At 38.2% G+C, this 24,399-nt stretch overlaps 1 protein-coding gene across 4 annotated transcripts; it reads left to right on the top strand.

Annotated features, from left to right (window-relative positions):
- The first annotated feature begins 271 nt into the window (after window positions 1-271).
- Window positions 272-24,399, top strand: usp10 (ubiquitin specific peptidase 10). 4 transcript variants are annotated; one of them, XM_008405343.3, is made up of 15 exons: window positions 272-526; window positions 6,176-6,244; window positions 6,461-6,506; window positions 6,875-6,934; window positions 11,062-12,285; window positions 15,609-15,700; window positions 15,820-15,929; window positions 16,020-16,078; window positions 16,173-16,276; window positions 16,653-16,752; window positions 18,159-18,339; window positions 19,025-19,190; window positions 20,190-20,334; window positions 20,572-20,637; window positions 21,393-24,399. In XM_008405343.3, the coding sequence occupies exons 1-15, from the start codon at window positions 506-508 to the stop codon at window positions 21,578-21,580; spliced, it is 2,631 nt and encodes an 876-aa protein (XP_008403565.1). In that variant the 5' UTR covers window positions 272-505; the 3' UTR covers window positions 21,581-24,399. The 4 variants fall into 4 exon arrangements, with proteins under 4 accessions (XP_008403565.1, XP_008403564.1, XP_008403567.1 ...); XM_008405342.3 differs by having other exon boundaries at window positions 11,059-12,285; XM_008405345.3 differs by lacking the exon at window positions 6,875-6,934.

Genomic DNA, 24,399 nt, shown 5'->3' with positions numbered 1-24,399 from the left:
AATGTAAAATGCTGACTTGTCAACTTCAGGGTAACATTTTTGCTTGTATTTGGCGAATGCAGTGAGTACACAAAGTAAAATCAGGTCTTATTTTGTTTTCAAAACTTCTTTATTGTGTTCTAAATCTAATTACACCAACCTGTGTGTTTTTTTTTTTTCAACTTTATGCTATCACTAACACTAGCCGTCAGTTATGGATGTCAGTGACAAAACACCAAAACTTTTATTTTGAAAGTTGGAGTCAACCATCACCGGAAGTATTTGGCGTTACTCTCAGGCTCACGCTGCCACTACAACCGACGGAAATGGCGGTGACGGCCAGGCGAGCAGCGTGAAGTGCTGATGCATTACATGGATCAAAAAGCCCCGACCGCTACTATATTGTTGGACAACTGACAATGACGTCGAAGTAGAGCACCGTTTGTAGTTGTCATTACAAACTCATAAAACCTTCCCGGGGAAGTTTTCATCTCGTCGGCGGAGGAGTGAAAATCTCACCGGGAGCATGGCTTCTTCCAGCACTCAGGTAGCTAAGCTAGTTAGCTCACTTTAGCCAGTGCAACAACAACAACTCCAGATGGATTTAGTGTTTACCGTTATATAGAGGCTTACAAATGTATTTCGTTTGTATTGGATTCGGAACAAATGCTTTAAGAGAGGATCATATTTTTTTAGTTAGTTTGGTGTTGTCGTTTAAAACATTAAAGTAGTCGTGTCATTGAAATTGTTAGTACAGAAAAGTGCTTGCTAATGCCCCCCAAACCCCCTCCAGCCTCATTGAAACACAAGCAGCATGGCAACGCTGGCTAACAGGCCCCATGTTCCTCCATTCAAATGAGCCAGCGGTGGTCTTGGCTGCTACTGTAAAAGATATGACATCCATTTTTAACCGAATGGGACACAAACGCATGCAATCTTAACACGGGAGTTATTTTATTGTTAAATCGTCTAAGTGTCAGCAGTTATTTATTAGGAGAAAAGTGACCGAAAATTGCTGCGTGTTTGCATGGCCCACCTGCTCAGTAGTGAGACGGGCCTTGTTCTGTGTTTTATTTTTCTAAACATTCACACTTCATAAATTTTATATAGATATATATTTACTTCAGTTAAACAGTCTTTTCGCATATTATGTTGCATGCCAGCGGTTGCTGTTTCTTTATCGTAAGCGTGATGAAACATTTTCGATCAGATTTAGCTGTTGGCTAGCTAACATATTTGCACAGGTGGTGGTGTGCTGTCAGCTCCTTAGCTAAATGCTGTGCGACAGCGTGGGCTTCGCCTTCTCTGCTGTTTATCCTAGCAGGAAATAAACTGAAACTAGATCAAACTTGTACGCATCTGTATGTGTTGCAAAGCAAACACGCTGCAAGTGATCTGTCTTAGATAGTGACTTAGCAAGTTTGGAGATAATACTGTGGAAGCTAGCCGTCATGTGAGGAGGCCCATTTTGAGGAATGCAGCCAGTTACTTGCAGAGTCTGAAGTTTGTGTTCCTATTGAGTATTTTGTTATTTTGACAGCGATGCAAGTTAAAAAGCTGAGTTTTTCTGTTGTATTTTCAACAGTTGAGTAGCACATAAACTGAACAGCATTATGGAGAGAAGGAAGAAAAAACTTCAGCGAAGGCTGAATTTGTGCATGCTTACACTTCTTTTCCTTCCCCCAAAACTAAGGCTTTCTATTGGATAACTGTTTAGTGAAGTGAAAGTTAAACATAAACTCCCCTTTCTGCTTTTGTGTAGTTGCTCTGTAAAATTATTTGCCAGTCTTGGGCACTCTGATACACACAGAATGCTAGTTTATTGCCTCATAGGAATGACATGGATTGCCTAACAGAAGTGTTTCAATTATTAGACATCAAATATTAGCCATGCCATTCCCTCTAATTAATTGGCAACCACAAGTCTATAGTTTCTTTGCTCTATTCAATTATTTGTATACATAAATTAGGAGAAATATTTCTGACTAAATGATTTGAAAACATCCCATTTTGTGAACAAATAAAAACGGTTAAAAGGTTACCTAAAATGAGATGCTGGAAGTTTGACGGTTTTAGCTTTGAAAGGGATTGTTGAGGACGTTATGTTTTTGTGTGTGTGTGTGTGTGTGTGTGTGTGTGTGTGTGTGTGTGTGTGTGTGTGTGTGTGTGTGTGTGTGTGTTCTGTGAGAAAAAAGGTAAACGCACGTTCGTTTTACAAGCAACCAAACGAGGCAGAACAAGATCTACTGCACCAGCAGCAAACAAGCCTCACGCTTTTGGGATGAAACTTAGCAAACAGGTCATGCTGGAAAGTCTGAACAATACATTTTACCTCCAGTTGGTTAAAGCAGATTTAGCTAAGCTTACTGCAATTTATCTGTATGGATTGTCTTGCAAACAAGAGCTAGACAAAGGTTCAAAATCTTAATTATTCGTGACGGTAATTTATGGCACACTTTACAAGTTATGTTGAATAATATTTAGCTAAATTAGTTTTTGTTTTCTTTCTAAAATGGTCTCTAGTGGAAAAAGCCTAACATCTCATTACCTTTAAAGCTTATTAGTTTAGCTTTAGCTTGTAGACAGCTCAGCATTTACTCTCTGCAGCTGCGACATGTTGTGGTTTTGTGCTTCCTTACTTTAAAAACTATGGATTCCAAATAGGTGACGCATAGCTGTATCTTATTTACATCAGCTAATCCACACATCATAGCATTTGAATTAGTTTGTTTGTCTTTTAGATATTTTTTTTCCTTCATGATAACTCAGTGCATCAGTATGTTACGCAAAGCTAATCACATTATGTGCAACACAAGATGAGCTTCAATTAGTCATCTTCAACTCTTTAGTCCTCAGATCTTTTTCAGACTCAAGTTTTAAAGATTAGTTATGTATTTGCATGTTGTCTGAATGGTAATCATTAGTTTTGTCTTAACAGATCAAAGTATTCACATTTTACACAATAGGTTTAAAAATGTTTTTGATTTTTTTTTTGTGTTTTTAAAATTTTTTAAACACTATTTCTTTAAATTAATCTTTAAAGAAATAGTGGGCTTTTTTAATAGGTGCAAGCTTATTTAAAACCAAAGTTCTTAGTGTGTAGGTCATTTAGTGTAATCGGGAATATTTCACTGGCGAGATGAGGCACAATTGTGCGAAAAGCTCAGTCTGGTCAGTTCTGTAATAATTGTACTTGACAAACATTATCAGTGGTTGTGGATTAAATATTTGATAAATTATTGTTCTGTTATCACTCAAGTATTGTAGGTACCTGGTTGTTGGAGGAAAACATTTCAGTTCTATTCGAAGCGAGCTTGATTCTGTTTTAGCAGTGAAAAAAATTTATTTCCTACCAAAAATCTTTTTACCATCCTTCTGTTTTTGTTGTTGTTGTTTTTTTTAATGCCTGAACTTTTAAAACAGTTTCACCAAGTGTCAATTCATAGGAGAACTTAAAGTTTTCTGTATGTTACATCCTCCTACAAAACCCATCATTATTTGTGCTGCTAAAATTATAGCGATTGACATGTTGCCACAGTTTACGGCTCGCTGACAGAAAGAAGCAAAGCAACATTCTTTCTGTTGTGAGCGAATGAGCCGTCGTGAGGCCGTTGGATTACAGCTGCCTGTTTGTCACTTGGACTGCCATTTCAGCAATGTGGGCCCTCATGTGGGGGGCGTGTTTGCAAAGAGTTACATATGCTTGAGCTGCACTTTCTTTTCTCTGTGCCTCCCCTTTTCACGTTTCACCGTTTATTGCGGTGGGAGGATTAAGGGCCTGGTTAGTGAGTTCATTTCACCTGTTTTTAGTCGCTTTGTTTCCCCATGTCCACTTGGTCATTTGAATTACCACAGTGTGTTGTTTCCTCTAAAAGTTATGGGGATTATCTGTAAAGGGATTAACACAAGTTAATAAAATGATTTGATTAAAATGTTCATGTTACAATAATAGAAAATGGTATAGTCAAAGGATTCTGTTGGTTAGGCATTTTATTTTTCCTCTTAATCTGTAGCTTTCTAAAGCTTTATGCCTGAACTTTCAAAAGCTTTTTTAAATATGTATATGTATTATTTTTTTTGTGCAATAATCTCGGTGCTTATCTCTCACCTTTAGTGGTTTGGATTCCATTTGCAGAAAACTGGTTGAATCTTCTGAATGTATTTTATGCTTAACACAATTCTAAACACAATTCTATGCCAAAACTATTAATGTCAATTGTCTCCTGTTTTGTGTAGTTTGTAGTTGTTGGTCAGGGTGACCAAAAGTTTTCTCTGGTTGTACACGCTAAAAAGTACTGCCCCTCCCCCACATGTTGCTATGCACTTTCAGTCATCTGGAAGTATTTAAATTTAAAACAACAGTCATAGTTTATAAATTAAGATGATTACCTTATCTCTTAATTAAGATCACGCCTTTTTAAATCTGAAATTTACAAGCTGTAGTTTTTTAATCATGCTGGCTACCCAAATAGTGTTTGAAGAATTAAGTAGCTAACATAAGCTAATATTGGAGCAAAACAGCAAAAAAAGGTATATAATTTTACAGTTAAAACATACCTCTATATGTAAAACAGGTATTCTGTTTTATTAATTTTAAGTATCAATATCAAAAATAGGTTTTGTGCTTTTTAGTGTTTCATTTGGTTGCTTTTTGCAGCAAAAGCAATAATTTTGCTTTTCTGTTTAAAAACAATTACCTCATACTTTAATTATACTTTAATTATAGAACCCAATTCAGCAACAACGTGAAACTGAGATCATACAATGAAAATTTCACCTCGGCCTTTTCCTAATGACGTCGTTACTCAACTAGAAGAGTGGTTGTGTTGCAACATGTCCAGAGGTTAGTTGGTCTAAAGCACCAAATCTTCTTTGAATTGCTTGTTTGAACTGTTTTTCAAACAGACACTAAAGTTGAAACATTATCTGCTTAAAGGTGCTTCACATTTCCCAATTTCACATTATTGAGAAATCCCTTGACAATAGTCAGCAGTAAATCTGATTACCTACACCATCTTGGCTGTAATGTTATTTTTATTAAATACAGTGACAAAGTTGATATAAACCAGAATAATATGGTCACCTAAGCTTATTTTTGTATATTTGTTTATTGGTTGATCCATGCCGGGGTGATTGTTTGTATGTTATATCTTTGTTATATTTTCTTTTGTGATAATCTTTCTATAGTTGGTAAAAGTTAGCACATGTTGCTAAGTTCCATGCAGTTATTCTAGATGGCAAAAAACTATATTAACCGTAAATATATGCTTTTATACACTGCATGTCCTAAAATACTGTTAAGATTCCTCTAAAGCTGAACATTAAATGCTTAAACGTTATCACTTAACATCAGCTTATTCAGCAGGACTTTATCTTGTGCATCCTGAAGTTGTGCCTGAATCATAACTGGGTTAAAGGTGCTTTCAGTATTAGGGTAACCAATCTCCCATACAACTGCTGAAAACCAACACATAATTTTTGTCATCCTTATCAAATACACATAATCTTTGTTATCCGTGTCACAGCCAGTGGTTACTTTCAAGGTTTGTAAAGTAATTGGACTCGAATCTTGAGCGTTTCTGAGAAAAGCACAAGTTTTTCCATTTACAAGCAAGCAGCCCTGCTGTTATCTTTACTGACTGCTGATTCATCTTGTAATTATTGACAGTGTGTTGCTGTTGTAAAGTATTTGGTGAATTAGCCTTTGTTATGTTCAGTAGAACACATTTCGCGTCCGGAGAGATTTGTCTGAAAATTTTTCTGCCAAAAGTCAATAAATTGACCAGGAGTCCCACCTTTCGCCTGTGTAAGAGACGAGTTTGTTCTGACGGTGGCTCATCTGGAGTCCGTTTGATCTGGGCTCATGGTTTATGTATAAGACTGTGACTCATTTTATGATTTCATTTAATGACTACAGGTTTTGCTGAATAATGACAGACTATGTAACAATCTAATTATCTGGTATTAAGCAATAACAATTCAAGTGATTCCTAGTGACTAGGGCTGAAATTCAGATGGTTTGCAAATTATTAGCACTTTTCCTTGAACTGATATTTTAAACATCTCTCTGGTTCTGTTTTAAGAATTTAAGAAACTGTTTTTTTATTATTATTTGTCAATTTAGATTTGTTACGAATATATTTTGATAACAGGAAATAAATCTTAACTAATAATTCTATTGATTTTTCTTCCACAGTATATCTTTGGGGAGTTCAGCCCTGATGAGATCAATCAGTTTTTTGTGACTCCTCGATTTTATGTTGAGGTAAGAACAAATAACTTGTTTTAAATTAATGTTTAAATTGTGCCCAATTTTAAAATGAATACTATTTAATTGCAATGATATTGTAATAAATATTGACGTAATTTATAATTGGCATTTTCTGATCTGCTACTAGTTTTTTCTGTCATGTACAAAATATTGTTGAATTTCTTTGATTTCCTTTTAATTCACCTTTTGTTTGTTGTTGACTTTTTACAGCTTCCTCCGTTCAATGACAAAGTTCAGTGTGTCAGTCAGTCTTCAGGTATGTACTTTTCATGTAATACTTGATGTTTATATCAATTTTTCTTGGAAGTTGCAGGACCTAAATATTTACTCCGTAGTTAAAAGTTTTCTTTCTTTTAGCTGAAATGTATGTAAATTGTTTAAAGATTGAAGCTCAGGCTTCATAATTTTTTTTTTTCTCCTGATTTTGTACATCCGATACTCATAGTCTGGAGTAGATTGTCAATAGTTGGAAATAATAATCATTCAATAATTTTTTAGCATAAACAGTTTATTTCTAGACGTTTTGGACCACCAAATTAAAAATGTTACAGCAGCCACCTTTATTTCAGCGTTGACCATTTGCACATAACATTTGCCTCATCTTGATTTGTATTGATTATTTAGGAAGTTACTGCACTCCTGCTGTGCCATTTATTATGGAGTCTATGGGACTGCAGGTTTGCGGTGAGTTAAAAGGGCTCACACCCTGTGGCTTGACTGGTTGTTGTACGTTGTCTGTAAGAACTAAAAGTCCAGGTTTCAAAAACTGGTGGCTTTCTAAACTGTGCATCTTTATCCTTTCTCTTGCCTGTTGGTAAACTCTGTAGAGCTTTGCATGCTCAAGATACCTAAAGTATCTTCTGTTGCATTTAATGCATTTTTGCGCCACCGCAGGGCTCCAGATTAACTGAAATAAAGTTGAACTTATATATGATTTAACAATCACGGCTTATTTACTAAGGGCATAGTGGTGGTTTCTGGGGATGCTAACATTCGTCTCTAAAGGAATCCCTCAGTTCTTACAGTTGAATGCAGTTTACTCTAATGAAGAATGATTCAACACTAACTGAATATCCTCTAATCCTTACAGAGAAGGCATCTGCTCTTTAATGCCCTCTTAACTCTTACAAAAATATAAATTTATATTTAGTGACCTACAAGCTGATGAGTCACTTGAATGAGTTTCTGATTTGCTTTTACTAATTTTTCCTGTTTATATTCACCCTTGCACCTCTTGCTGCACAATGATTCTTATTTGCAGGAAAGTTGTTTGTGCATTTTCTACAGTTACTTAAAAACTGTTTTACATTGCTGCTTGTTTGTGTTGTTTGAAAATGCTGTTTAGAAGTATTTAAAGACTCAATGTACTTTTTAAATCAGCAATTTTTTTCTTTTTTTTTCTTTCTGCAACCAACAAGTTAGATATTGAAAGGATTACTCCAGCATAATTTCACTGCGTTTAAATTAAGCAAACAATAAGGTCATTTAGTACCCATAATAACGTTTGTACGCAAGTTTACAAGGGTTGCCACTAATTGACATGACACCGGCTCCTCCCCCATGCTGACTTAGAGCAATCCTCCCCCAATCATTTCAGGGCACTTGTCAACAACTGACCAATCAGCATTCCAAGTGCAGTACGCCGACAATATTAACAGTATCTATCATCGAAAACATGCTGGGGGCAGAGAGATTTTGAGGAAAATAATAGATCATCACGGTCCCAGTTGTCAGTGGGTAATATGCAATCCCGACAGCCGTTACCCAGAACGTGTAGAGGGCGGAATACAATTTATCACATTTCCAAAACCAAAAAGGAGCCTGGGATGATGCAAGAAATGGATCATGGACTGCAGTCCAGCTCGCGTCCAGTTGAATGAAACTACCAAGTTAGTCAGCACCACGAAGGTAACTGGTAGTAAACATCACAGTTTTTGTCATAACGACACTTGCTGATAGCTCCATGCTAACGACTCACGGCTGACGGCTAATCATCAAATAAACACAACTCGGTTAAATTAAAACAACAATGCTAAACATCTAATCATTTCCAGATCAATAAGTAAAAGTAATTATGCTGGATTTTATGCGTGTAGATTCCAACGGTAGCTCTATGGCAGCTTGAAAACATAGCTAACTGCTATATTGGCATTTAAACACCGTTTCATACTACTGTTTATTTCTAAGCATTTTCCCGAGGGCAGATTTTCACAAGCCGGTATTATTTAAGTCATTACTCACTCATTTTTTATGTGCAAAGTGCGTCCCACAGCGTTCACATTCAACCAGACTTTGTGTCCCTTATTTTCCCTCTTGGACTTTTACGTTGATTTCTCCGTTATTTCCCACTAATAACCGTATAGACCTGATGTAGGACTAGTTAGAGAATTTTCTTGCCTGCCGTCTTTGCCTCAGTGTTGGTTTATAAGACAAAAATGACTCAAAAAATGTCTTTGGTAACTTATTGAGGTCTGTTAGTCTGCCATAATAACAGTTGGCTTGTTGAGGACATCTCTACTTCCGCAAGGTTGCGGGGCCGGCGTCATGTCAATTGTGGAGGGTGCTGTATCTATGAAACATATTAGGGATCCACACGTAGATGAACATGTTAGCCCTAAATAGGTTGTAAGTTTCCTATTAACTTGAAAGTTGTTGTGATATGTAACATTTTATAACTACTCCAGAAATTGTATGTCTTTGTTATAATTTTCACTTCCTAAGGTTGACAATTGTTTTGTTTGTTTTTTTTACCTTTCCAATGCATGCTGAGCCTTGGATGTTAGTAGGTTATAGAGGACTAGTCTATAAACAAAACACAAGAGTAGATAGAAATATCCATTTATTGTCCCACAGTAGGGAAATACCTGTAAACTCTAATGAGGGAGACCCTCCAAACCTCTGGATTTAGGCAAGCTGGTTTAAAGTTTTCATGTGTCGATATACAAGACATATCCGTTGAAACAAACAAAAATGTTTGACTTGTGTTCCACCGTTTACTATGGTAGCTGGAGCCAACACCATTAGCAAGAGCTAATGCTCTTGCTAATGGTGTCAAAATAAACTGGAAGACAATGGATAGATGTTTAAAGTGACAGTGAAACATTTTAGTAGCAAGTCACTGTAGCACACCATTCTAATATATTTGAGATAGGCATGGACAATATGGTTGAAAAACTTATCACGATATAAGTATTTCACATCAGTCTATCGATAATTTTTTTTTTTTAACCATCTGAAATACTCCCAAACTGCTGCCACGACTTCTCCTGTTTTATCCAGTTTTGACTCCATGCTGCCGTTTTAGTTTTAAGCAGTTATGAGGCTCAGTGGCAAAAATTTAAACTGCTGCTGTGTAAGTTACTCATCAAGTTGTTGCTAGGTAACCAAAGAGTGACTGAGGCCCCGTTTACACGACAACGATTTCGGGGGAAAACGGAAGAGTTTTGTTGCGTTTGTAGTGTGCGTTTACACGAAACCACCGAATGTTTTCTCTAACAACGGCACAGATTGAAAACGGGTTCCAGACCAGCTCATGCATAGTATGACGCAAAACATAGCTGCTTCCTACAATCCACAGAAGAAGAAGAAACTACTCACAATGCTGATGTTACTGTTTCCCCATCAGATACGGTTCCCTCAGCGTCTCTTCACCGCTCCGCACCGCCCAGGTGGCAAAATACACGGCTGCTTGTTCAGCGCTATTATCTAGAGAACTACGGACCAGGACCAGCCCGGCTCCAGACGAGTTTAACAGGAGGGGCACCGACTTATTTTGGGGGGCAAAATGAGTCTACGTAGCTGAACATAGACAACAACACCAGCAGCCTACAGGCTACTTGTTAACAAGCTTAACGTGCTGTATTGATATTAGCCAGTCATCTTTTAGCTAACATCACCTGCATCCAACAGCTTTACTCAACTCAGTCGGTTAGTTCGGGGGAAAAACTGTGCCAAGTTATTTACGTTTTGCTGGTTTGCTGCCATGATTCTAACACACACACACACACACACACCTGCGCAGCAGCATCAGGTCTCCTTCGCTGCCTCACAGGTGTAAACCCAGCGCAAGCGTCTCAGCGTTCATGTTGCGTTTGAAGGCGGCTCGGAAAAACAGGTTACGACTTGTTAGCGACGGATAAAACTGTTTTAACTGCTGAAAAAGGTAACAGAGGACACGGATATGGGACGTGCGGGAACTCCTATTTTATCAAATTGATATAGGAATAACAGACTGTTGGCCATTCCAAGGTAAAAACAATAAACAGTTTCCAGTCCGGGCCGCTACAGACACCGTGAAAGCTCAAACAAGGTTTTTCGGCAAAGTTATCCCACTTTTTCCAACTGCATGCGCCCTAATCAGACGCACACAATGCGTGTTCTCTCACGGAAATCCACATGCCTTCAAGTACAACTTTTTTTTAAACACATGCGCACTTTCAAAGTTTCAAAGAACCTAGCTCCAACTAGGCGCAGCAAGAGCATTACACGTTTTCGATGTGCACCGTTACTGTGTAAACACAGATCGTAATCAGAACGTTATCGTGTAAACGATCCAACAAAAACGGAACAAAAGTGCCGTTTTTGTTGGATCGTTGTCGTGTAAACGCCCCCTGAGTTTTTTGATTCCACCAACCTGGATTAGCTGGGCGTGAGAGGTTGAGCAGCTAAAGACTTCAGTGAACATTTAAATATTGAATATTCTATCAGATGTATTAATGTATTGATATATTTTTAAATAGCAATATGGAAAGTATTTTTGACAAACTAATAATGGTGATTTGTATTCTTAATTGACATGTTTCCTGCAGCAGAAGACTATCAGCACATTGAGTTTGGGGTTGACGAGGTGATGGATTCCAAGCCGGTTCGAGCCAGCGACCCTTTGTACAGGGTGTCGAGCAACCTCAACCCACAGGCCCCGGAGTTCATCCTGGGCTGCCAGGCGGCTCCGAAGGCTCAGCAGGCGGCCCCTCTGGTGGCTGACGTTCCTGACGGAAGCCACTTCAACTCGCTGGACGGGCCGGACTCTGAGGCGTCAGCCCTGGACAATCACCAGTCCTGCCAGGACATGGACGGACTCCCCGGCAGCCTGGGACAGCGAGAGAGAAAGAAAAAGAAAAAGCGGCCGCCTGGGTACTACAACTACCTGGACCCGTCAGCTGGTGAAAGCGCCAGCAGCGCTGTTGCAGCTGATGGTGCTCCGTTAACGGCACTGGTGAATGGACACGCACTTGGGGGCTCACACCACAGTTCTGAAGATGTGGACAGTAAGGCATTGTCAGCAGATGATCATAGCACCTCTGCACCTGCTTCCAATGCAACATCAACAGCATCTGTGTTTGCCCCCACATCCACTGCCAATCAGAGGACTTGTGATAGCCCTGAGGACTCTTCTTTAGACTTAACAGGTGGAGCTGCCTCTTTATCCGACGGTAACAATGCAACTTCCTCCTCTTCATCCTCCTCTCAAAGCAGAGAGATGACGGAGGGATCAAGGACTGCAGATCAGCAGCTGGATCATTTGGCTCCACAGAGCCCTGAACTGTCAGACGCCCCACACAGCCCCCACTCCAAATCCCCTCTTCCTCCCTCAGCTGTTGCGGCCGCCCCCTCGGCCTTGACTTCCACTACGACTACTGAACTAGAGGGAACTCGGGCAGCAGACACCGGAGTGGCCAATGGGCTAGAAGAGCCCAGTACTCTTGTCAGTTCAGATGGACACAAAGAAGACTGTGACAGTGGGGAGCAGGGCCAGCCTCTCAGCCCAGACTCTGTGACCCAGCCTTTAGTAACAGAGCAGGCGAGCTCTCCTGCAGTTGCTGCTGCTCCCACTGCCAATCTTCCCAAATCCTGGGCTAGCCTGTTCCACAACTCAAAGCCTCTGCCTGGCAGCCCTCAGGCCTTTGTAGAGGTGAAAAATATTGTGGAAGCTGCTTCCCCCTCCCCTGCAATGCCAGAGCAACCTGAGAAGGTTGGGGAGATTAAAGAAGGTCCTGTCCATGTATCGGAAGATCCAATGGCTCCAAAACTTGCAGGTATTTTGTGTAAGGAAAAAAAATAGAGAGGAAAAAACAGTTCTCATATTGTTCCATATTCTTTCTTAATATTATGCCTATTTGTTACAGTGCACTTCTTCCCTAGCTCCTTTGAAACGATGTAAAATATGACTGTAGATGAGGATACTAACTGGTTTCTCTCAAAATCTGCGTTTTAATTTAAGTCTGAGGTGAAATTACTATGCCACAACTAAAGAAATGAACACTAGATGGCAGCACCGTCAGCTACATGTTTTTTAGATAAGTCATGAGTTATATTTGTAACCCAGTTTGGTCATTAGAAGTAGGTCAGGAGGGCCTTCTGAGCCTCACCCTGTGAGCATAGGAGAGCTTCCACACTGCTTTGGCAACGGTGGATAAATTCTCTGGTAGCGTTTTGTCCTATTATCTCAAACACTTCTTTTTTTAAACCATTTGTCTCTGTGGCCTTTATTATAGCACTAAACTATAGATTAGTTTCAGGTTCTTTAGATGCAGCTGGATGTGATTAATGGGTAATTAAAAATAATTTCTGAAACAATATCAATATTTCTTTATGGCCAATATTTATACTATGTGTATTTTTCTACCTTTTTAACACTTTAAAAATACAACCACAATGCTGAAATTGCCTCTTTGTTTCAGTTAAGCTTTCCATAATCATGCATGGCTTCACTGTCAGTCACACACAGGGCCAACCCCCTCCTGAAACACAAACAGCAGCAAGGTGGACGTAAAAAATCGATTACCAACATCGGCCCATATCAATAAGGATTTGTTAAAGAATAACTTAACATTGGTCAATACAGAAGCTGGTGAGACGTATTTTGTGCATCTCTTGTAGCAAAGTAATGTGGTCTGTAGTGAGCTTTATTGATCCAAATAGGATTGGTTGCTTTGCAGACAACAATCCCGTGCACTTAATAGAAACACATTTAATGACACTGTTCTTAAAATAGAAATAAATTAACTTTGAGCATGAATACATTTTTACTTATAAAGGCATTTAAGGGAAACTTAACCTCGGGCCTTACACGGCCAGCTGAATCTTCACAGTTTAAGAATGCAGAGCATTTGGATTGAGTTATAGTGACTCAACGACGACTCTCTTCAAATTACAAGTGTTGCAAGTTGCACATGAATTGGTTTCAGTTCCTTTTTAATTGCAGAGCTTATAAAATGGCAAATCTACGATAAAAAGATTGTTCTTATTAGAACTGAAGTGTAAACTCTGTACAAACATTTCCAACTCTACCAATCTAAGGAAAATTAATCCATACCGCTTTTAATGCCATAGACTTTTTTTCTTTTATATAAGATTTTCTCTTATGAAAGTCGGTTATAAGCGATTGCATTTTGAAAATATCTACATTGTCTTAATTAGTTCCAAACTAATAATGGGGAACTTGGCTGTCATCGAGTCATTTTGGAACACAGAGTTAATATTCTTGAAGTTTGTCCCTTTAATTCAGTTGAACAGGTATCTGGAGAAACTCACTCTAGCAGTGCAGTGCAAATATATTTTGCAACACTTCTGTTAAACGTCTCTCTTGTTGAAGAACAACCAGAGTCTGGATGTTAGGTTGCAATAGGGTCTGATTAATTGCTGGAGCGACATAACTACAACAGGGAATTTGAGTGTCCAGCAGCTCCTACTTACAGTAACAATATGTTTAACATGGAAATGTTTTATAAGTGAATGTTTTGCCATCACATCTTTTTATTTATGCAGAGTGGGATTATCTTTGCTTTGCAGTCATCGGCCTACAGCAAAGTGTTTTAAAACACTGGAGACGTGTTGCATAAGGTTGATCATGAGTTCTTATGTTTTTTGCAGGCATGTTGTTGCAGCTAATGGGATTATAGGCAGCTGGAACCCCTTGCATAAAGTTTGTTTTAGTGTGTTCGTTTTTATTACTTTGTATTTTTGTGTTGTTGTTTTTTTACTCTGGCGGGGGAAGCAAATCTGGTTGTAATTTACCATCATGTAACCACAGACCAGCTGTTTGTAGACTCGACGCAGCTGGTTTAAATGTTACATAAATCCACAATTTAGTTTTCTCAGCACAGACTACAACATCAGGATGATTCTGCAGAAATTAATACATGTCTTACTCCGCTGTAGGATATAGTGTGTAGTTTGCCAGTGTGTAGAGCTTAAGTTATAACAAATTAAATGTAGATATGCACAGTATATTAGCACTGGTATCAATCAGATTTAACATAACTGTATTTGTCCCATAAGTATGACAAGGGTGAAATTATTAACTGATGTTTTATTTCCATCTTGTTGCTATGTGTGTTTTGGGAGGAGGAAGGAGCTGACGATGCAGCACAGGATTGTGGGGTGTCTTAATTGAAGCAGAGAAGCAAAGTCAACTTTGTGGTTTCTTGATTCTGTCAAAATGGGATGGAAATGCATCCATATAATATCAGGAAATATTGGTTTATCAGGTACAACATTACTATATGGTGAGATTTACCCAAACTTTCATATCAAGGCATCCCTAATTAATGAAGCTACTTATATGGGTCAGTTTAAAATCGTTCATCTATCCTAAAATGTTTCTAATACTGTGCAGCCCTAAAGTAAATACTTATAAAGCATGGTATCAAAGTTTTACAATCTGGAACAGGTGTCTGATATTTTAACAATCCAAAGAGAGCCGCAAATGTTAAACTGAGTTTTGAAAATACAGCTTTCTTTTTTTGATAATTATTTTACTACATGAAATGTCTTGTCGTTTTGAAAGATATAACAAACAAACAAAAAAAACTGGACAAAAAATAGATTTAAAAAACATAACTGGTACTTTGTCATTCTCTTGTAGAAGTTCAATGGAATTCCATTGAAAAACTGGGAAAACTGCTAAGATATGCATTTAATGTATTTATTTTGAAAAACATGATTTTTTAGCCAGAATTTTAGAGATCCTGTTTCCAGACCTTGATTTAGAAAATAGTTAGTTTTTTCCTTCTATATATGCTGTCTGATGTGTTTACTGCTAATTTCACCTAAACCATTACTGATTTTAGTTTGTACATTTGTTGTAAAACCCATCCACGTTATCATGGAGGCTGTGTTTTTTTCAATGACAGTCCTCTTTCCTAGGCGTGGTACAGAAAACTCTTGCTCTTATTCAGATGGTCTCTGCTGATGCCGTCGCTGGAGCCGGGAATAAGAAAGGAAACATTTGTTTACAAATGAAAATATTATTCCAATGAAGTATGACTTTATGATAACATGACGTCGAATGTTTTAGGTTGGTTGTAGTTTTCTGAAACTGCTTGTTGAAGAATATTGTCTCTGTTTGAATCCCCAGAAATTATTGAGAATGTGAAGTTGATACATAAACCAGTGTCTTTGCAGCCGAGGGGGCTGATCAACAAGGGGAACTGGTGCTATATCAATGCCGTATCCTTTCTCTACTTTTTTAAAATTATTTTTTTAAATGTCCCTAGTTTTCTATTAGCAGCATTGTTTTCTGCTTCTTGCTCTTCAGTCTGTTTATCTCCCTGACTCTGAGCTCTCAGACCCTTCAGGCCCTGATCGCCTGCCCGCCCATGTATCACCTGATGAAGTCCATTCCTCTACACAGTGAAACACAGAGAACATGCACCTCCACACCCATGATAGACAACTTGTAAGACCATCTTCTGCAAATTGAGTTTTTTGTGGTTTGTAAATGTCTTCTTCTTTGAAGTCTCATTGTTTTTTTTAACGTCTCTGACAGTGTTAGGCTGGTGAATGAGTTCAACAACATGCCTGTGCCATCGAAAACCAAACAGCAAAGTAAGATTTTAACCAGTGCAAATGGTAATGGTTGGGTATCATTTTGCATTCAGTATTGCTGATGTTTTTTTTCCTCTATTCGGTGTATTTACAGCTGTTGGTGATAAGGTTGTAAAAGATATTCGACCTGGTGTACCTTTTGAGCCAACGTACATCTACAAACTCCTCACTCTCATCAAGTCAAGCCTCTCTGAGAAGGTGAGATGAGATGGATTTGGCTCTGCTGCTTATTCACTGCGAAGCAATGTGTCAAAGTTTGATTTTTAATGATTGCGTTTTGTCTGGAACAGGCAGTACTTGTGGTTTTCTGTTGCACAGACGCAGTTTCTTGTAATTGGATAACTCTTGAAAATAGAGAGTCTTCATTACGCAAGCTGACTCAAAAGCAGGGCGTCACAGATTGCTCATCTTTTGATGTTTAACGACTATGTCCACCTCCTATCCGTTTACCTCAATAAATTAGTGTGCGCACATTGTGGTTTTCATTATTTGAAATTTGTCAGCAGGTATTTTCAGTGTTTTTTTTTTCTTTTTAATTAATGATGGAGTCCTTCATTTCCTTTTTATTTTTTAGGGCCGACAAGAGGACGCGGAGGAGTATCTCGGGTTTACCCTCAACGGACTCCATGAGGAGATGCTGGCATTGAAAAAGCTAATCTTGCCCCAGGAAGAGAGTAAGCAACCTTTGGAGCCTAACTTTTGAAGTTGGATCACAAACTTGGAGAATTTAAACAGTTTTGGTTTATTGACCTCATTCTTGAAAAGTCATAACCAGTTTGAGTGTCCAGCTGGAAGCTGTATAACTGATCTGTTAGTTTGATGGTGTATTTAAAAAACAAACAAACAAAAGCAAAACAGAATTCAGATAAATGATTTGTTTGTAACTTGATTGTGTTCTAGCTACAAAATATTAAATGTAAAACACATGTCTGAGGTTTTTTTTTTTTTTAGCAAAGAAAGGTTGCAAAGTTGCAGAAATGCTGTGTTGGATTTTCTTGCATCGTCTTGAAAAGTTAGTTTTAACGAATATAATTAATTTTTCAAGTTTTCCTAGTCACAATATGGGGCAGGAAAGAAAAATACTTGAATAGAATTTAATGTATATTTTATTATTTGGAAATATTATTCTAATTTTATGGAAAATTACAAGTTGTTTTAGGTTTTGCCATGTTTTATCATTTTGGGTTTTGAGTTACTGACCAAACATACGTAAAAATCCACACTAATTTAAAAATCTAATAAACGGTTTGTTCCTTTTTGGTGTAAACATTTTTAAAGGTTTCTGGAAGTATTGCAAATTTTAAAATGGTTCCAATAGAAGTTTATTAAAATACCTCCACCTTCCAGAATAGAAAAAAGTAAAATGGTTTCTTCTTATCCAATTCCCCTTTTTTTTCTTGAAAGTGAGAGATTTTCTTCCAACCAAAGTTTCTGTACTATTATGCTTCTCCAACATGGAGGTTAGAAAGATGCCATGCAGATACAGCTGCAGTCTGGCACAGCATGCTGCACAAGTGCTCGGTTATTAGCAGTTACTAGCATTTTTACTCTGTTTAGTCATTGACAATTCAGTTTCGGTGAAGTTCTGGTTTTTATCTGTGAACAATGTTTCTTGAAAAGGCTCCCCTACTTCAGCACTTTGCTTTGAACATGTTGCAGGTTCCAGCTTGTCTCTGCGTACCTCTCCTGTATCTGAGCACAAGCAGGGGAGGTCACATTGTAAAATCGGTGTCTCACTTTGTCATTTAAAGGCTAAACAATGCTTGGACTGTTAAAGAAAACCCAAATTCATGAGATCAATCAAACAGTTTTGCAGGCTATAATTACTAAGGACTGGCTTTCCTAACAGGGCATCAGAGATTGCTAGGCTGGCATAATCACAGATTATAAACAAATTACAGGTATATAGATTAAACTTCTTAGAAACCCAAGTTAACACTGGGTTGGACATTATAAACTTGTTTTCTTTTACTGTTAACATTTAATCAGGTGCCTGGTTTGTAATATTTAGAATTCCCCTGTGGAAATTAATAAAGCCTCTCTTATTCAGTGTTTTTTTTTTTGCCTTGTTTTCTTCCAGAAGCCCCCACACCCAACGGCCCGGAGTCGCAGCCAGGTGGTGAGGAAGATGGGGCCGAAAAGGAGGAAGAAGGGAGCGAGGACGAGTGGGAACAAGTGGGTCCCCGAAACAAGACTTCAGTCACACGTCAGGCTGACTTCGTCCGCACACCCATCACTGATATTTTTGGTGGACACATCAGGTACATGAACATGTTAAGAAGCTTTTCTAATGTGTCAAACTTCTGATCTGTGGTCTGAATCTGTAGCATCCATGTTGGTTTTCACCTACACTCAGGGTGGTGTTACAAATTGCTTTGGCATCTCCAGCCTTTACTCTTAATCCTCCGTAGTTCTTTGTGGTGAGAAGTCTCGACAGCAAGACGTTAAGCTGCCCTCCACAAAACAAAAGTCTTAACTTTTGGACAAATTGGAAAGTGAAACTATCACTTTTGGCCACCCAAATGATATGTTCTGTGTAGTTCTGGTCTAACGCATTTTTTGTGCACTGTTTTACTACGTCTGAAAAGATTATTTTCTCAGAAACGGTTGTGTGGCCAAAGAGAGACAGAATTCAGGAGGGTTTTTATCAGACGTGCTTTGCACACCAACGCAGCTTGGCTGCAATCCACAGATCCTTTAAATGCATCAGTGGGAGTAATTGGTTTGTCTTGAGTTGCTACAACACTTATTATTAAACTACTATCCACAAAATGTCTAAGCCACCATTAAAAAAAAATCATGTTTTACCTTATAAATATCAGTATTACAGGAAGCGTTTGTAGTTTTAAAATGTTTTAAATAATATCCTGCTCTTAAAACATTTTCCACAACTAAACTTTACAGTTATTTTGATGTAATGTGTGTCTTTTGGCATTTTCTTTACAGATCCGTGGTGTATCAGCAAAACTCTAAAGAGTCGGCCACCCTGCAGCCTTTCTTCACCCTGCAGCTCGACATCCAGTCTGAGAAGATCCGCACAGTTCAGGAAGCTCTTGAAACGTTGGTGGCCCGGGAGTCGGTCCAAGGCTACACCTCCAAAACCAAGCAAGAGGTAGAGCCACAATACTGTGGTTTATAAAACACTCAGTTGGACGTTGCAGTTGTACTTCAGAGACATCGAATCTCACAGTATTAAGTTTTACAGATAAAGGGCACAAAAACATGTGCTGCTGTAGTTTTGGAAAGTTATGTTTTTTTCCTAACGGGCTCACATGGATTGCGTTGAATTTAGTGATGTATTTGTTTAAAAAAAAATCCAACAGAATATGGTGAGTTTTTGTGCTTGGAAGTCTCATGCATTCAATGAGGATTGACATTCCCAAACTAAGAAAAAAACGTAGTAATTTGTTGGAGGAAAAAAATGTATAGGTTGTCAAAAATTGTAAATAAAAAAAATGATTTCCAAAGCTTCGGTATTTTGATGATAGTTCTAATAAATCAAGAAAGAACAGAACAAACTTCTCTCTCTGAGATTCTATGAAATGTATTGCATTTATAAATTAAATTAGGTAAATTTTCACCTGTCTATTTGTACTTGATGAGGCACTTTTATAAGTTGTCGACCCCTAGAAGGAAGTGGAAATCTTTTTGTCACATCTTTAGTGTTCTGGTCTTTTTTGAATTTTCTTTTGCATATTTTCTAGTTACTTTAAGCCTTTATGGACCTCACAGGTACTGCTAAAAATGGAAACCTGAAAAAAATCATTACTGCTTAACTAACTGATGGAGTGAACATCTGCATCACATGTGTTCACTGCACCACAGGCATCTTTATAGGTGTTTAAAGTTGTAAGCAGCAAATGATAAACTTTTTGGTCAATTTGGACTTAAATCACTTTGATCCACTACTTGTCTGTATTGGTACTTAAAAAAACACAGCATTGAGTGATTTATGACTCCCTCCTCTTCTTCTGTACATTAATCATTTCTCAAAAATGTTTTATCTTATTCTCTTAAGCTAAGTATCCTAGTGTACCTTTAAGACTCTAGGATATGTTTTTTGTGCTGTACATCACGTGACTCTTTCATCTCTCTTTGCGTTTGCTGTCAGATTGAGATCAGTCGGAGGGTAACGTTGGAAGAGCTGCCACCTGTGCTTGTGCTCCACCTCAAGCGATTTGTCTTTGAAAAGACTGGAGGCTGCCAGAAACTCACAAAGAACATTGATTACCCCGTTGACCTGGAAATCAGCAAAGGTATGAATGGGCCCGCACTCTGCAAAGCTTCTGCTGACTTTAACTTTTCGGAGTTTACGTTTTGCTAGTTCAGAACGTTTCTGTTTGGCCTCAAAGCTGCTGCTGTTTTTATAGAGTTGTTCAACTTGAGCCACGAGGATGAAACTGCAGCGGAGTCTGTATTTAATTGAGGTTTATGGAATTGTTTTAGCATCTTGGTCTAATCAGTAAATACACCTGTGTCAACTTTGCTTTCAGATCTCTTGTCCTCTGGAGTGCGGAGCAAAGTTTTGAAAGGCCAAAGAACTTACAGGCTCTTTGCAGGTCTGTTGGTTTTATTGTTTAGATCACATTGTTGTATTATTTGCAAAATATTTTTCTGTAAGTTGCTGCTGGAGGCAATATTTACTTCCACTCTATATTAACAATGTTTAAGCGTTTTCAGCCCCCAGATAAATGTTGTCTGGAATCCTTCAAACAACAAATCCTGACAAGCTCATCATTAAGAGACACTGATATCTGTATCGGTGTGAAAAAGCACAAAGAGCAGAAGCTTCTTAAAGAGACAGAGGCCTAACTTGAAGATGTTTAATTGTGAAGTCAAATTTCTTGACTTCATGTTTTATTCATACAGCATTTTTATAACAACAGAAGGTGATGCAATTTCTAGATTGTGTTGCAAAGTTATACTAGGTGGCTGGAAAACACATACTACCCCTTTAAATGAAAATTAGTGGAAATTGAGGATTAGATATTGAAATTGCAAAAAAGTGTTTTGAATTGTGCAGCGCTATTAAAATATATCAAGTCCTTTTTATTTCTATGAAAACTAAAAAAAAAATAGTCAATAGTTGATTAAACTGAAGAGGTTTAAAAATTAGCATGTTTGATTATTTCTAATCTTTGTACGATTTACAATTACATCATTTAGTAATGCAAAGTATTTGTAAACTGTAGTTAATTGATGTATTTGCGCCACATCTGCTAACAAAACATTTTTTCCTGTTTTAAAAAAAAAAAAAAAACACCAAACACTTGAACTAACCAACTAAAACTTGGATCCTGATGTTTCCCCACAGTTGTTTACCACCATGGAAACAGTGCGACAGGCGGCCATTACACCACTGATGTCTTCCACATTGGTCTTAACGGCTGGCTGCGCATCGACGACCAGGCGGTGAAGGTCATCAACCAGTACCAGGTGTTGAAACAGACGGCAGAGCGCACCGCCTACCTGCTGTACTACCGCCGCCTCGACCTGCTGTAGACACCCATTCACATCCCTCCACACACAATACCTACACACACACACACACACACACACACTACAAACATGCTCAAAATGCACTTGCTGACAATAAAGTGCTTCTGCATACAACACAAAAACACACCAAACTAATGAACAGGAACACTGCCCGACTTGTTCTCTTGCAAGATTTTCCTCTTCTTCCCTCCTGTCCCCGCTTTCCAGAGAACCAGCTTTTCCAACGCCTTTTTCCTTGTCACCTGTTTTTTTTTTTTTTCCCAGAAGAAGAGAAGCAAGCTGCATTCACAAAGATTTCCCTGTGACTGCTCTCTCTTTTCTGTTCACCACTGCTGTTTTTTTTTTTTTGTTTTGTTTTTTTATTTTGTCATCTTTTGTTTCACTTTTGAAGCAACAAGGAAGGACTGTTGAACAGACAGACGGGTGGGGGTCGGGGGTGCAGGTTGGGGACCTGAGACTCTCCTTGGACTGAGCCCACAGTTTGGCTCTGATGGCGAACAGTGAACTCACACAGGAGGAACTATCAACCAATACGCTGCGAGTGGACTGCAGGAGAAATTGTCTTCAAATCTTTTTTTTTTCTTTTCTTTTTTTTTTTTTTTTAAAGAAAATGACCTAAAATATCAGTGTTTGCCTTTTAGCGAAGGAGAACTGTCGGCCTAATGGTTTTGCAGCAGTTTCAAAGCTTGCTGTTTGCCCCTGTGCTTTGAAAAGGCCCAGCACCAGCAGTATCACCAGTCTCATTCCCCCCCCAACAACCAGATTGTGTTCTTCTTCAGCCACCACCACCTCCTCTTCCATGTTCTCACTTTTATGATGCTTTTAAACCTAGGTACAACTTGAGCCATAAAAAGCAGAAAGGAATAAAAATACAAAAGAGAGGTGGTGCTATGGATGGAAACAGCTTCTTTGTTTTTGAACAATCCTTGTTATGGGATTTGGGTTTAGATTTAGAATTTTGTTGAGAAGAATTTATTAATGCGCTTTAGAATTTAATAACAAATAAGCTTCTGTGCACAGAGAATAAAATGATGAATACAACGTGACAGGCAAATGCATATTTTACAAATATTTAGATTGAGATGTATTAAAAAAAGCAAATTTAAAACGAAGGAAAAACTGAATTGGTAGACAGAAAACAGTTCAGGTTCTCATGGACTGTTGCCAGTTTTTAAACGCAGTTCCTGTTCTGGACAAGAAGCTAAAATGTTCAAGACGGATTCCACCTCAAAACCTGCCCTGTTGACTTTTTTTTTTTTTATTATTCCTTATGGGTTCTTTTTATTTGCTTGTCAGAGGTATCCACTTGTGTGCTTGGTTTATACGTGTAGTTTTGAGCCACACAAATGCTACTTCCCCCTCAACTGTGCTGTAAGTGGGGGCTCAGTGGCGTTTTTCCCTCTCCATGTACAACTCCTAACATCACATCTCTGAAGAGTCAAAGAAATCCGAGCTTTTTCTGGGGTTTTCTTTTTGGATTCTCCAGAGAATCAGTGAGTCGTGTTGGGAAATTTAGGACTACATCAGTTCTAAGTTTTGAATAGAGATATTGGACATGCGCAAAAATGGAGATCATGGTTTTTTTTTTTTTTTTGTTTAAACATTTTTTGGCTCTGACTCATTTAACTGTGATGATTTATTTTTTTCTTTTTGGCTTTACTAAAATGTTTTCTTTTTCTTTAATTTTTGTCAGTAATTAGATGTTGTACTGCTCTTGCTCCCTTTAGAAAAAAATGCTTGCATTGGAATTGGTGTTTTCAGAGAAATTAAAGTCTAAAGCACAACAAATAAAAAAATAATAGTTCTTTGCTTGATATTTATTTCCGTTTTTGTCTTTATTTTTATTATCTTCACTCCAAACCCATTTCATTCCAGCCACAAGTGTCATCTTCACAGACCAAAACATTAAATATTTTTTTCATGATTCTGGAATCCAAATGTTTCTTCTGTCTCATCTGGACTTTGTTTTGGACATCCATCATTCTGCTCATGAAAGGTATATGGGTCAGACTGTTTTGATGTTTTCCTGCAGGGTAGCATACATTTTCTGTCTTGCAGAGATGTGCGTGTTTGAAATGAGTTACCGTGCCCTTTCATCTAAAGGTTACACTCTTTAGATTGACTAAATTTTAATATTTCCGAAAACTGTTTATTGGATTTTGTTTCTGCTCTGCTCGATGTTGCGTTGTAGGTTAATGAAGTCGAACCTTTCCAGGTAAACCAAAGGACAACATGATACTGCCCCTACTGCCTTCCATCAACTTTATACTCCGACTTCCTTTCTTTTGCCTTGTCCATTCGAGGTTTTGTCTAGTCTAATTGCACACAGGTAGTGGCATGCTCTGTAAACGGTCGATCCATCTTTCACATAGTTCAGTTGTGCTGCTGGCTTTTATTTGTGCTGAAAATCGAACACTGTTTCGTGTATTAACCCCCTTTTTTTTATTAAAAGAATGTGTCTCCGTGGGGACTTGAATTGGACACCTTGAATTTTTTTGTTGTACACTTGTATCTTGGTGTCTTGTTGGCTGGTTAAGAAATGTGCTGGAGAAAAGTGTGGTTTTTTTTTAATGTCTGCTCTGAACACTTTAGTCTGCTGGGAACTGTTGGGATCTTCAACCAGAAACAAACGCTGTTTATTAATTTGAAGCCTTCAGCATTCTATTTTGTTTATTGTTCAATAAAGGATTGTGCAAAAAAGCAGTAAGCTAATCAAGTGTAGTCTGAAGAGTACCTGGCTTTCTTATGACAGAAACCCTTCTGCAGCTTCTAGACCTTGGACTGGCCAACACAATGTGCACAATAAACCAAAATGTTCTAGA

The sequence above is a fragment of the Poecilia reticulata genome, chromosome 3 (genome assembly GCF_904066995.2).
Source record: "Poecilia reticulata chromosome 3, P_reticulata-male-v2, whole genome shotgun sequence".
Taxonomy (NCBI): Eukaryota; Metazoa; Chordata; class Actinopteri; order Cyprinodontiformes; family Poeciliidae; genus Poecilia; species Poecilia reticulata.
This window is presented reverse-complemented; position numbering and strand designations above follow the sequence as displayed.

Coding starts and splice junctions, on each gene's coding strand:
- usp10 (XM_008405342.3), top strand. CDS start 506: ATGGCTTCTTCCAGCACTCAG. Junction 527..6,175: donor TGGCTTCTTCCAGCACTCAG/GTAGCTAAGCTA, acceptor TTTCTTCCACAG/TATATCTTTGGGGAGTTCAG. Junction 16,753..18,158: donor AATCTTGCCCCAGGAAGAGA/GTAAGCAACCTT, acceptor GTTTTCTTCCAG/AAGCCCCCACACCCAACGGC.